General features: G+C 46.8%; 1 protein-coding gene across 1 annotated transcript in view; it reads left to right on the top strand.

The window, feature by feature from the left end:
* LOC142157980 (mycocerosic acid synthase-like polyketide synthase) overlaps nt 1-15,424 on the top strand; it is a 41,656-nt gene that overhangs the window by 20,724 nt on the left and 5,508 nt on the right. Inside the window, 1 exon segment of the mRNA XM_075211475.1 lies at nt 1,931-2,112. Coding sequence (XP_075067576.1) covers nt 1,931-2,112 — 182 coding nt within the window.

Consider the following 15,424-nt stretch of genomic DNA (forward strand, 5'->3'; position numbering starts at 1 on the left):
CTGCTCCAGATGCCCTAGGCAGAGCTCCACGGCAGGGAACGGTCCAGTCCCGGCACACACCCGGCTGAACTGTGAGACAGCCAGCCTTATGAGGAGAGCCAGAAACCTCAGGTAAGCCCTCTAGGAAAAGACAATAAACAAAACAAAAAACGCTACTCTACACTACCCTGTCATACACATACTGAGACAGGAAGAAAATACACTGAGGAAGAGGAGGAGCTGCCTTATATAGGGTTCAGGTGGAGCAAATTCTTCCTTTCTACACTAAGCTGATCAGGGTATTAACCCATTGTAAGGGCTGCCATGGAGTTCGGAAAGGAAATCAGATTTCTCACAGCAGCAGAAAAGTGTGCTGATCTTATAGGAGACAAGAACCTGGTTATATTAATAAGGACAGGGCTGCATGTGTGGGCAGTGTCATGACGGGAGGAGGGAAATAGAGGTAAGCAGGAAGCCACAGAATGAGAGACCGTGGAAAGAGCAGCACAGCACAGAGTAGTGATGTGAAGTTCCTGTCAAAATAATGGGACAAGATTGTGGTGTCAAACACACCTCTGTGTGAAATAAAGTTCATACATGCAGATTGTTATATAGCTAAATGTATTAATACACAAAGGTTGTATTGGTTTCAACCACATCAAAGTAAATTGCTCAACTTTGTCTGTTGGGATTTTGCTTGTCTTTCAAAATTTATTATAGAGAAAGGTTCTGAAAGCCTTCCTTGGGATCCACTTAAACTCTTTATTGAAAACTCTTACAAAATGCTTACAAAACAAAAAAAACAAAAACAAAAAAAAATTTAGATTACAAGGTTCAACATGTTATTGCTCAATATGAGTCAGGTATTGCACTAGTGCATAGTTGCCAACTTTGTGACTCTGTCCTCCGCGAAGACATGTAACGTGACCGGGGTGGGAGAGAGCGCAGTGATGTCTTTGCGTCACCATAGCCACGCCCCCCACTATAAAATACCTAAATTCACTTAATGATGTGACGAAGCCGCCCCCTACCCCCCCCCCCCCCCCCCCCCCCGATATTCAATGCCATGAATTTCAGCATTTTTTAGGATCCGGGAGGGTTGTCTACTTTTCCAGGAGTCCGGGAGTACTCCCCGAAATTTGTGAGCCTCCCGAAAATTCCAGAAGAGTAGGCAAGTATGCCCAAGGATCTTTAGCTAGGCCACTAGACTGAATACAAACAAATGTTAAGTCACAGACTATTTTTATATCAGTTCCCCTCCATTCCGTTTTTTTTTTAAACAAAAGATTGTAGGAAAAACATATATTTTCACAGCCCATGATAGATGAGCTGTGAGTGCACATGGACACTCTACAGAGATGAATGACAGAACATAAATGGGGTAAAGTAGACATTCACTTGTTTTTTACATCTGCTCTGTCATCCACTTCTGTAAAATGCTGTGTGAATGTATCCAACTCTCCTCGGTTCTCAAGTAATAGAGGGGTGATGAATTTAAAAATGGCCACATGCACATGGCCTAAAACATAGCTTTTTCAATATTGGTTAATGGTAAACATAATTTAGAGTAACTAAGATACTTTTAGCATGCCAATCAATAAGTGTCTAATAAATGGGTACCTTATATGAAATATCTGTGTTTTGCTGCAGCAGAATTATATGGTTTACAAATATCAATAATTGTGAGGAAAATGTATCTTCTGGGATTTATTAATAACTTTTTATTAGCTACAGCAGTACTTTAGTGAAGAGGATGCATATGTGTAACAGCCACATGCAAGCAGGTCAGATGCCATTAAAAAAGTATTTTATACAATTTATGGAGGTTGTCAGTAAATTAGGGCTGGAAAGCACCATATCTGAACTGTAGGCTGACAGAGGGATTGCCCTAAACTGTACAAAACCTACATTTTATGATTACTAATACATTCATGTTTTTCCTAACAAACAGGTGATTGTGAGATGGCGATATGCGGTGGTGTGAGTTGTACCATTGAACCACGTGTCTATGTTGCACTCAGTAAGGCAAGAATGATCTCCCCTGAAGGAACAAGTAAACCATTTTCCAAAAAAGCAGATGGATATGGAAGAGGGGAAGGCTGTGGCATTGTTCTGTTAAAGCCTCTGAAAAAGGTATAAAGTATTTATTTAAAATGCATTAATTTATGGACCGTTGTCAACAATTTAATTTAACCACTAGGCCAGTGGTTCCCAAACTTTTGCAGTTCGCGGCACCCTTAGAGTCTCCAAATTTTTTCAAGGCACCCCTCCAAAATAATTATTGAGCAGTCCTGTTTTAGAAGTAGTTGGGTCAAAAAATTGTAATAAGTATTTAGGTCAGGACAGAAATACTTATTTAGTTGTATGCAAAAATGCCCCCTCTGCATCCAGACACTCTGCCCTCAGGCACTCTGCCCCTCTGCATCCAGACACACTGCCCCCTCTGCATCCAGACACACTGCCCTCTCTCACGCTGTCCCCCCTCCTCTGCTCTGTCACGCTGTCCCTCCTCCTCTGCCCTCTCTCACAATGTCCCCTCCTCTGCCCTCTCACACGCTGTCCCCTCCTCTGCCCTCTCACGCTGTGTCCCCCTCCACTGCCCCTCTCAAGCTGTGTCCCCCTCCTCTGCCCCGCTGTGCCTCTCCTCTGCCCCACTGTGCCCCTCCTCTGCTCTCTGTCCCCCTTCTCTGCCCTGCTGTCCCCATCCTCTGCTCTCTGTCCCCATCCTCTGCTCTCTGTCCCCATCCTCTGCCCCTCTGTCCCCCTCCTCTGCCCCTCTGTCCCCCTCCTCTGCCCTGCTGTCACCATCCTCTGCTCTCTGTCCCCTTCCTCTGCCCCGCTGTTACCATCCTCTGCTCTCCTCCTCTGTCCCGCTGTCACCATCCTCTGTCCCCCTCCTCTGTCCCGCTGTCACCACCCTCTGTCCCCCTCCTCTGTCCCGCTGTCACCATCCTCTGTCCCCCTCCTCTGTCCCACTGTCACCATCCTCTGCTTTCCTCCCCTGTCCTGCTGTCACCATCCTGTCACCAACCTCTGTCCCGCTGTCACCATCCTCTGCTCTCCTCCTCTGTCCCGCTGTCACCGTCCTCTGCTCTCCTCCTCTGTCCCGCTGTCACCATCCTGTCACCAACCTCTGTCCCGCTGTCACCATCCTCTGCTCTCCTCCTCTGTCCCGCTGTCACCATCCTGTCACCAACCTCTGTCCCGCTGTCACCATCCTCTGCTCTCCTCCTCTGTCCCGCTGTCACCATCCTCTGTCCCCCTCCTCTGTCCCGCTGTCACCATCCTCTGTCCCCCTCCTCTGTCCCACTGTCACCATCCTCTGCTCTCCTCTGTCCCGCTGTCACCATCCTGTCACCAACCTCTGTCCCGCTGTCACCATCCTCTGCTCTCCTCCTCTGTCCTGCTGTCACCATCCTCTGCTCTTCTCCTCTGTCCCGCTGTCACCATCCTCTGTCCCCCTCCTCTGTCCCACTGTCACCATCCTCTGCTCTCCTCTATCCGCTGTCACCATCCTGTCACCAACCTCTGTCCCGCTGTCACCATCCTCTGCTCCCCTCCTCTGTCCCGCTGTCACCATCCTCTGTCCCCCTCCTCTGTCCCGCTGTCACCATCCTGTCACCAACCTCTGTCCCGCTGTCACCATCCTCTGCTCTCCTCCTCTGTCCCGTTGTTACCATCCTGTCACCAACCTCTGTCCCGCTGTCACCATCCTCTGCTCTCCTCCTCTGTCCCGCTGTCACCATCCTGTCACCAACCTCTGTCCCGCTGTCACCATCCTCTGCTCTCCTCCTCTGTCCCGCTGTCACCAACCTCTGTCCCGCTGTCACCATCCTCTGCTCTCCTCCTCTGTCCCGCTGTCACCATCCTCTGTCCCCCTCCTCTGTCCCGCTGTCACCATCCTCTGTCCCCCTCCTCTGTCCCACTGTCACCATCCTCTGCTCTCCTCTGTCCCGCTGTCACCATCTTGTCACCAACCTCTGTCCCGCTGTCACCATCCTCTGCTCTCCTCCTCTGTCCCGCTGTCACCATCCTCTGTCCTCCTCCTCTGTCCCGCTGTCACCAACCTCTGTCTCGCTGTCACCATCCTCTGCTCTCCTCCTCTGTCCCGCTGTCACCATCCTCTGTCCTCCTCCTCTGTCCCGCTGTCACCATCCTCTGTCCCCCTCCTCTGCCACGATCCCTCTCACTCTGCCCCGCGCCAAGCGTCAGCCATAAAAAAAAAAAAAACACAGAAACTTACCAATCCGTCGGGTGCCCGGACCCAGCAACCTTCTCTCTCCTGCAGCTTATTACTGACGTCGATATTCAGTGACAGCTGCAGGAGAGAGGAGGCTGCTGGGTCCTGGCACCCGGCGGATTGGTAAGTTTCTGTGTTTTGGGTTTTTTTTTATGTCTGGCCCGCGGCACCCCAGTGACAGCGCCGCGGCACCCCAGGGAGCCGCGGCGCACAGTTTGGGAACCGCCGCACTAGGCTGTTAAGCAGTTGAATCTAAGAATTACATGAGTTTCTGCAGTGTAATACCCATCATGTTATTTTTAAGATATCGTTATAATCTTATTTGTGGTATTTTTAATATTTGCTATTACCGCCTGTTACTACGTGGTCCTGGTGTGAATAGGTGGGTAACGCACTTCCTCAGTGTTAGGCTGCTGGGCTGATAACGAACTTGCAGAACTGATGACAGAGGTCTTCACCTATAGCAGCCGCCTTTACTATAGAGCTTTATGTGCTCACAGGTACTCGGATGCCCCCAGGACTTAACTCCTAGCGTAGTGCAAGTTCATTAACAACACCACAGCAGCAAGCCAGAGGAGGCTGAGTAGATGGTAATGGATGGTCAGACGTAAGCCGAGGTCAGGGGTCACAAGCAAGTAGAATGGTCAAATAATACGCCAAAGGGTCAGGGTCACCAGCGGGACAGCAGAGTCCAAGTGCAAAGCAATAATTTCACAACAGGAGGTCCTGTTAACGGACAGAGTATCCACAGGAAAACTGGGACAGGCAGGAACAAGACAGGAGCAGGTCTGCAACAGACAGAATCCACGCTATAACCAGCAGGGAGGCTAAACCCTCTCTGCCTTAAATACTGAAGGTAGCCAATCAGGGCTTTGTCCTGTAATCATCCACAGGCACTGTTGATTAATTGAGGCACTGATTAATTAGTCCGCAGGCTATAAATGTCATTGGGCACACGCCCCGCTGCCCTGTGTTGCCGGGGCATGCCAATCAGAAGTGAAGTGACGTCCCGGTCGTCATGGAGACGGCCGGGACGCCAGGGACAGGGGCACACCTTTCTCTGCACTGGCTAGCTCTTGGGTGTGGGGATAAGTGACCAGAGGTCACAATATTTAAAGCACCTTCCTACTATTGTGTAGGTCCCCCACGTGCTGCCAAAACAGATCTGACACATTGAGGCATGGACTCCACAAAACCTTTGAAGGTGTCCTGCATCAAGCCTTTGCTCCCCACGGTCATCAATGAGCCTTGGGCGCCCATGACCCTGTTGCCAGCTCACAGGTTGTCCGTCCTTGGACCACTTTTGGTAGGTACTAACCACTGTATACCGGGAGCACCCCACACCTGCCTTTTTATAGGTGCTCTGACACAGTCGCCTAGACATCACAATTGAGCCCTTGGCAAAGTTGCTCAGATCCTTACTCTTGCCCATTTTTCCTGCTTCCAACACATCAACTTCAAGAACTGACTGTTCACTTGCTGCCTTATAGGCACAATTTTCTCACTTAACTCAATTTTCCTCCATTCGATACATAAAAAAGAATGGTAGATACCATAGTGTGATATGTAACAAACAGTTGATTTAGTGGATAAAATGCAATATATGCACTCACACTGTAAAAAACATAAAAGGGCTTATCTGTCTACTCCAAAGACACGGTGCACAGTGGTATTATCACCGAAACGAAAGTCGGCCAGGAGCCCGAACCCAGCAGCTTAAATGTAGTTCAGTAATGTATCTCTACGCGTTTTGTCTCTTACAATCACAAGACTTCATCAGGAGAATGCCATATATATATATATATATATATATATATATATATGTATATATATATATATATATACATATATATATATATATATATATATATATATACTGCATATATATATATGTATATATATATATATATATATATATATACATATGCACCGATTGCAAAAGGGGGACCAACTCCATATTATAGTACTTGTACTTGAATACAATGCCATTGCAGTCCCTGTTGGTGTAATGGTCAAGAGTCCGAATACTTTTATCCATATATATTTGTGTATGTGTATATATATATATATAAATATATATTTTTTATATATATATATATATATATATCACCTTTATAACACACCTCTGTACATCTCCATTAGAGGGCAGTGTTGCTGTATGTACAGCAATGTACCCTGAATGTATCATTATATTGTTCAGGGTCGAACTGGCCCAGCGGACTACTGGTTAAACCACCGGTAGGCCCGGCTACCGTACGGCCACACCCCATTTTACCAGTGGGCGGAGCTTACCCTGAGGCCCCTCACATCGTCCCCGCTGCGTCGCCCCTGCTCAAATGCGATCGCGGCTGCGATCGCAATTGAAAGATGACTGGCTGTCACTGACAGCCAGTCATCTCTCACATGCGATCGCAGCTGCGATCATGTGACCCGCCCCCTCACCCTGTCAACTGATGTTCCCGCGCCGCTGAAGGGAGAAGAGCAGAAAGGCTTCAGCAATCAACTTTTGGGTAAGTATTAACCAGTTGTTTATATTGTTTATTTATTTGTGCTATCAATATATATATATATATATATATATATATATATATATATATAAAATCTATGATATCATCATCATCATCATCAACATTTATTTATATAGCGCCAGCAATTTCCGTAGCGCTTTACAATTGGGAACTAACATTAATAAGACAATACTGGGTAATACATACAGACAGAGAGGTAAGAGAACCCTGCTTGAAAGCTTACAATCTATAGGACAATGGGAGTTAGAAACACAAGGGCATGTGCTACATCATATTGCACAATGAACCATCCAGACTGCAAAGGTAAATGTACTGAGTGGGTTGTGTGTGTTGCAATGTTGGTCAGAAGGTTGTTGTCTTGCGTTAGCAGTGTAGTGGATAGTAATAGGGTAATCTAGGGAAATTAAGATGATGGTTGAGGAATATCATAACCTTGTCTGAAGAGGTGGGTTTTCAGTGAACGCTTGAAGGTTTGAAGACTAGAGGAAAGTCTTACTGTGCGTGGGAGGGAATTCCACAAAGTAGGTGTAGCCCGGAAAAAATCCTGTAACCGAGAATGGGAGGATGTGATGAGAGTGGAGGAGAGACGTAGATCTTGTGCAGAACGGAGGTGTCGAGTAGCGAGATATTTCGAGACAAGTGAGGAAATGTATGTTGGTGCAATTTTGTTGATGGCCTTGTATGTTAGTAGAAGAATTTTATATTGGATTCGTTGAAATACAGGCAGCCAATGTAGAGACTGACAAAGTCGCTCAGCAGAGGAACAACTGTTTGTAAGGAAAATTAGTCTAGCCGCTGCATGCAAAATAGATTGTGGGGGTTCAAGTCTGACTTTGGGAAGGCCAGTAAGGAGGGAATTGCAATAGTCGATGCGGGAGATGATGAGTGCATGAATTAATGTTTTTGCGGTGTCTTGTGTGAGATATGTGCGTATTCTGGAAATGTTCTTTAGGTGTATGTAACATGATTTAGATATAGAGTTGATGTGGGGAATAAGCGACAGTTGTGAATCAAGGATTACACCTAGGCAACGAGCTTGAGGGGTGGGATTTATGGTCATGTTATCGACAGAAATAGAAATGTCAGGCAGGAAGCTTCTGTTTTTGGGTGGGAATATTATTAATTCAGTTTTTGAAAGATTGAGTTTGAGTTGGCGAGAAGACATCTAAGATGAAATGGCAGAAAAACAATCAGTAACGCGAGACAACACAGATGGTGAAAGATCAGGAGAGGCTAGATAAATTTGTGTATCATCCGCATAGAGATGATACTGAATTCCAAAGGAGCTTATTAGTTTTCCAAGAGAAGTGGTGTAGATAGAGAATAGCAGAGGACCTAGGACTGAGCCTTGTGGTACTCCATCTGATAAAGAAAGCGGAGCAGAGGTGGATCCAGAGAAATTAACACTGAAAGAGCGATTTGATAGGTAGGATGAGAACCAGGATAGAACAGTGCCTTCAAGACCTAGGGATTGTAGCGTTTGTATGAGGAGAGAGTGGTCAACAGTGTCAAATGCAGCAGAGAGATCCAGGAGAATTAGAAGAGAGTATTGGTTGTTATTTTTTGCTGTGATCAAATCATTGACAACTTTGGTCAGCGCAGTCTCTGTGGAGTGTTGAGAGCGAAAGCCTGACTGAAGAGGATCCAATAGGTTGTTTGCTGTAAGAAAGTGTGTGAGGCGTGTGTAGGCAATTCTCTCGAGAAGCTTGGAGGGGCATGGGAGCTGGGAGATGGGGCGGTAATTTATTAGAGAGCTAGGGTCAGAATTCTGTTTTTTTAAAATGGGAGTAATCACTGCATGCTTGAATAGTGATGGAAAAATACCAGTAGAAAGAGAGAGATTACAGATTTTAGTTAGAGGGGTAATGAGCACAGGAGACAGGGACATACCAATTTGCGAGGGAATGGGATCAAGAGGACAGAAGGTAGAGTAGGAAGATGAGAAGAGAGTAGAAACTTCCTCTTCATTTGTAGGATTAAATGAAGAGAGTGTGTCAGAGGGTGCTACAAAGGAATTGAACAGATTGCTTGTCAAGGGAGATACCATTTCAAGCCTGATCTTATCAATTTTGTCCTTGAATTATGAAGCAAGATCCTGTGCACTAATGTTAGTTAGAGGATTTGGGGCAGGAGGATTCAGAAGAGAGTTAAATGTGTTAAAGAGGCGTTTGGGGTTAGAAGCCTGAGCATAGATTAGAAATCGGTAGTATGCTTGTTTAGCAGTGTCCAGAGCATTTCTGTAGGAGTGGTAGACATCAGTATATGTGATGAAATCATTAGAGGCACAAGATTTACGCCAGTGACGTTCTGCTTTACGAGAAAGTTTTTGTAGAGTTCGTGTTACTGTAGTGTGCCACGGTTGGCAACGAATTCTACGCGAAGTATGTAGTGTCGCTGGAGCTACTTGATCCAGGGCAGTTGCTAGGGTTTGATGAAAATGGGGTACTGCCCGATCAGGGGAGGAGAATGTAGAAATTGGGGAGAGAAGGTGTTGGAGAGAGGTGGAAAACTGTTGAAGATCAATAGCGCTGATATTCCTGCATGTACGAGGAGGCTTGGAAGAGTTTGACACTAGGGAGGGTAAAGAACTGGGGGTGAGCGAGTAGCTAATAAGGTGATGATCCAAGAGGGGGAAAGGAAATGAGAAACTGAGCATAGTCTAGAGAAAACAAGATCAAGACAGTGGCCATCCTGATGAGTAGCGGATTCAATCCACTGGGAGAGGTAAAGTGAGGAGGTTAGAGAGAGTAGTTTGGAAGCAGCATTGGAACGTGGATTAGAAATAGGGATGTTGAAATCACCCATGATGATGGTGGGGATATCAGTAGATAAGAAGTGAGGGAGCCATGCAGAGAAGTGTTCAAGAAATTGATGGTGTGGACCAGGGGGACGATAGATGACAGCAACACGCATAGAGAATGGGTTAAAAATCCTAACAGCATGTACTTCAAAAGATGTGAATGTGAGTGATGGGACACTAGGTAGAACTGTGAATGTGCACTGTGGGGAGAGTAGTAGTCCAACCCCCCCTCCTTGTCTGCCTCCTGGTCTGGGGTGTGGGTGAAATGGAGACCACCATGTCTAAATATAAATGTCTAGTGGCGTGTGTTAGTCTGTCTGTCTGTGTGTGTGTGTAAAAAATAAAACCAAGCTACAGCGCCACCTGCTGGGCGGAGTTATACACTGACCTACTAAATTCTTAGTGTGTGTGTGGGGAAAAAAATTCAGAAAGGGCTGAAATTTGGTATACTAAGATGTTTTTAATTTGTTCATTTAATTTGTTAATTGTTTAAAGTGTTTATAAAGATTTTAAAAAAATATATATATATTTCTTGAAGGAGAAGTGACAGTTGGGAGTGGTTGGTGGTTGCCAGGGGTGACATTGGGGAGTGGTTGGTGGTTAAGGCCTGGGCTATGGCCCAAATGCATGACAAGAACCTTTTTAACACCTTAAGTAACTTGTATATTATATGTATATATATATGTGTGTACCATAACTGTGTGACAGGACATTCAAATGGATTTTGCACTAGAAATATATTCTGTGAAAGGGATAAAAAGAGATACTCCTGATGATGCAAAACTAACACATACTTGTTTAGGGAATAGTGGATGTCAATTCTCAGGGTCCTTTTGTTAGTGCAGTAACTATGGCTATAAATGTAGAATTATGTTTGGCTTTAAGGCAAACATTCAGTCAAATTTACAAATGAGTTTACAAATGGAAATATGCATTGACTTATGCAAACTATGAACTATGGCCAGCGAGAGAACTGATAGGTGAAGGGTCCACTTTAAAGGGAAATCAGTGTTTAGTATATTTATGGCATTAGCTACCATTAAGAGCATCTAGAAATAGTGTTTGCCCAAGTATTGGTAGTGGGTGGAGGGTGTAAACGGAGAAGATAAGGTGACTGATCCAATGGCATCTCCAGCACCTCTAATAGTAATCCAGTTCCACAGAATTACAAGTTTGAAGATTTGAGTGTTAGTATTTTATATACCAGAGACGGTGATCATCCATGAATTCTGTGGTGTTTCTGAAGTGCTGTGTGGGGTTGCCGGCTGTCTGGCTTTACCTCAACAGTCTTATATTGTCAGGAGAAGTGTTTATCACAGGTAACTGGAATAATAAATTAGGTGGGATTTTGGGAGCAGTGTTTTGTGACACATGGAAGGAAACATTTTGGTCTGTATGCTCTGGATTACAAAATGGCCGTCTCCCTCTGCGTGTAGGTGTTGGGTGCACTTTAACTCTAAACAAAGCTTTAATGTCAAATTACAGGCAGCAAAATTGATCAGCAGCTTTGCTTTAACCTGGAGACAATCCAGCATAACATAAAAACAAACAGGTAAAACTGCACGGGGCTTTGCATTGATTTGATCAAAGTAAACAGAGTTCCTTTGCAGATAAGACGTGAGTTACTGCATGTCAGGCCAATTCTTTATATACTGCACTAAGGTGCTAGCTGTCCTTCGTGGACTGACCACTCCCCCTCTAGTGTCTGGTCCCGCCTGTATGGTTGCTGACCACACCCCCTTTGGTGGGCCCCTAGTGTTGCATTCCCCGGTGGGCCCTTCATGCCCCAGTCCGACACTGATATTGTATCACTCACCGGAGTGTGAGTGCCTCCACTCTGGTACGTGGTTCTCCATCTTTCCTGCTCACACCTGTGTTGAACCGCGGCCGTCCGCCATCCTGTCGCACTGCGCATGCGCAGGTCCCTTTAATAACTACACCTGACCACTAATGTGATTGATGGATCAATCACCCCTCCCTACTTAAGGCACCTGCAGCCTTAGGTAGTTGCCTGATCTTGAAGTCTCACTCCCAGTGAACTTCTATAGGTGTGTGCAGTTTGCAAAACTGCTTCAAGCTCTACTCCTGTGTGCAGTTTCCAAACTGCTTCCAGCTCTACTCCTGTGTGCAGTTTCCAAACTGCTTCCAGCTCTACTCCTGTGTACAGTTTCCAAACTGCTTCCAGCTCTACTCCTGTGTGCAGTTTCCAAACTGCTTCCAGCTCTACTCCTGTGTGCAGTTTCCAAACTGCTTCCAGCTCTACTCCTGTGTGCAGTTTCCAAACTGCTTCCAGCTCTACTCCTGTGTGCAGTTCCAAACTGCTTCCAGCTCTACTCCTGTGTGCAGTTTCCAACCTGCTTCCAGATCTACTCGTGTGTACAGTTTCCAAACTGCTTCCAGCTATACTCGTGCTTCAGCTTCCACGCTGCTCCCCGCTCAACTCAGCGGCGGTCCCCATACCGCTACAACGCTTCACTTCTCAGCTGATTCCGGATCTACACAACTGGGTATGCTCTACTGACTATTGACTATTGTCTATTGCTCGCATACCAGTTGTATCCATTGTTGTTTGCTGCACAGGGTACAAGTACCCATATAGACTGTGTTACTGCATTGCTTCATTTAGGACAAGCTTTCACTCAAGCTATGATATCTCCTCACGCTACTACTTAGCGTTATTGTGCATATCTGCTGTGACCAGCTTCCCCTCACTGCAAGGCATCTACTCCATACAGACTATTCATTGTGCCTTCCATCTCTGCCTCACAAGACATTGCTCTACTCGCGCTGTTTCCATACAGCCACAGTTTGCCTTTCAACTTCACTCTCCTGCACCTGGACAAGTCCTCATTCCTTCTCACAGCAGTGGTACAACTTGCTGCACGCAGACCACTGACTTCCCTGCTACCTACCCGCACCTGGACAAGTCCTCCTATCACAGCGGTGGTACAACTTGCTATATGCAAAACACTGACTCTCCTATTACCTACCTACACCTGGACCAGACTCCTCACCATAGCGGTGGTACAACTTGCTGAACGCAGACCACCGACTACCCTGCTTCCTACCTGCACCAGTACTATTCTTCCCATCACTGCAGTGGTACAACTTGCTGTACGCAGATCACTGACTCCTCTTCTACCTACCATCACCTATCCACGTCCACTCCTCGTGTCTACATTATCTTCAGTCTCCAGTTTACAGCTCCAAGTCGCTGACTTTTCCTCCAACCATAGCTGCAAGTCGCTGACTTCCTCAGACTATCTCTACTCTCCTGTTGTTGTGTCGCTCCAATCATTCACCTGCCTGCTTTGAGGTGCGTGCCATAACCCCGCCTCTCTAGCAGAGTTCCATCTGGTGAAACTCGGGTAGCAACTCCTAGTGCCGGTGACATATTGTTAGTTTACAATATTTAAGTAATCAGTGTTTGTGTGTCAGGCAGCCAATAAATGGGTTTTTATTTTAGATCTATGATTAAATTTACAGTGTAACCTGTTTAGGGAAGTCACATCCTGCAGCATGGCTACTATTTTCGTTCTGAAAGCAGAATGCTTGCTATATTTTTCTACGAAAGGGCCATTATCTCCGGAAATATCAGTTTACAGCAAATCTCCAACACACCTCCACACGTCTACACCACACACACCTCCACACATCTCACCCACGCACATCTCTGCACATCGCCCACACACTCCTCCGCATATCACCCCCACACACCTACACCACACACCGCCGCAGATCACCCCCACGCATCTACACCACACACTTCCGCACATCACCCCCACACACCTGCACCACACACCTCTGCTCATCACCCCCACACACCTACACCACACACCTCCGCACATTACCTGCACGCACTCTTCCGCATATCACCCCCACACATCTACACCACACACCTCCGCACATCACCCCCACGCAATACTCCGCATATCACACCACACACCTCCGCACATCACCCCCACACATTTAAACCATATACCTCCGCACATCACCGCCACACATCTACACCACACACCATTGCACATCACCCTCACACAACCTACACCACACACACCTCCACCACGCACATCTCCCCCACACACACCTCCACACATCTCACCCACGCACATCTCTGCACATCGCCCACACACATCTACACAACACACCTCCGCACATCAACCCCACGCACTCCTCCGCATATCACCCCCACACACCTACACCACACACCGCCGCAGATCACCCCCACGCATCTACACCACACACTTCTGCACATCACCCCCACAAACCTGCACCACACACCTCTGCTCATCACCCCCACACACCTACACCACACACCTCCGCACATTACCTGCACGCACTCTTCCGCATATCACCCCCACACATCTACACCACACACCTCCGCACATCACCCCCACGCAATACTCCGCATATCACACCACACACCTCTGCTCATCACCCCCACACACCTACACCACACACCTCCGCACATTACCTGCACGCACTCTTCCGCATATCACCCCCACACATCTACACCACACACCTCCGCACATCATCACCACACATCTACACTACATACCTCCACACATCACCTCCACACACCTACACCTCACACCTCTGCTCATCAGCCCTACACATCTACACCACACACCTCCGCACATTACCTGCACGCACTCTTCCGCATATCACCCCCACACATCTACACCACACACCTCCGCACATCACCCCCACGCAATACTCCGCATATCACACCACACACCTCCGCACATCACCCCCACACATTTAAACCATATACCTCCGCACATCACCGCCACACATCTACACCACACACCATTGCACATCACCCTCACACAACCTACACCACACACACCTCCACCACGCACATCTCCCCCACACACACCTCCGCATATCTCCCTCACACCTCCGCACATCACTCCCACGCACAACTCCGCATATCACCCTAAACACCTACACCACACACATCCATACATCACCCCCACACATTTAAACCACACACCTTTGCACATCACCCCCACACACTACTCCACATGTAACCCCCCAACACCTACACCACATACCTCCGCACATCACCCCCACACATTTACACCACACACCTCCGCACATCACCCCCACGCACAACTCCGCACATCACCCCCACACATTTACACCACACACCTCCGCACATCACCCCCACGCACAACTCCGCACATCACCCCCACACATTTACACCACACACCTCCGCACATCACCCCCACGCACAACTCCGCACATCACCCCCACACATTTACACCACACACCTCTGCACATCACCCCCACGCACAACTCCGCACATCACCCCCACACATTTACACCACACACCTTTGCACATCACCACCACTCACCTACACCACACTCCTTCGCACATCATCAACACACATATACACTACACACCTCCGCACATCATCACCACACATCTACACTACATACCTCCACACACCTACACCTCACACCTCTGCTCATCAGCCCTACACATCTACACCACACACCTCCGCACATCCTCCCAACACATCTACACCACACACCTCCACACATCACCCCCACACACACCTCCATACATTTGATAACATGTTTGCAAATAACTCTTTTTTGCACTTGACTATTCCTACTGACTAGATTTTCTTCATTTCTTCAACTTTTTTTGTTTGGATTATTTATGGTTTTGTGTGGCACTAACTATTTATAATGGACTTTGCTATTCCAAACTTGACTCGATTTTCTATCCATTTGTTTGGTTCAACATGATATTACTCTCATGTTTTTCCGTCATTTTGACAGGCTTTTAACTAGTGTATTAATAAGGCATTTAAAATAACAATTAAAATGTGTTACATATACAAAGATTAAAAATGTGCATATAAT

This window comes from Mixophyes fleayi, chromosome 5 (genome assembly GCF_038048845.1).
Source record: "Mixophyes fleayi isolate aMixFle1 chromosome 5, aMixFle1.hap1, whole genome shotgun sequence".
NCBI lineage: Eukaryota > Metazoa > Chordata > Amphibia > Anura > Limnodynastidae > Mixophyes > Mixophyes fleayi.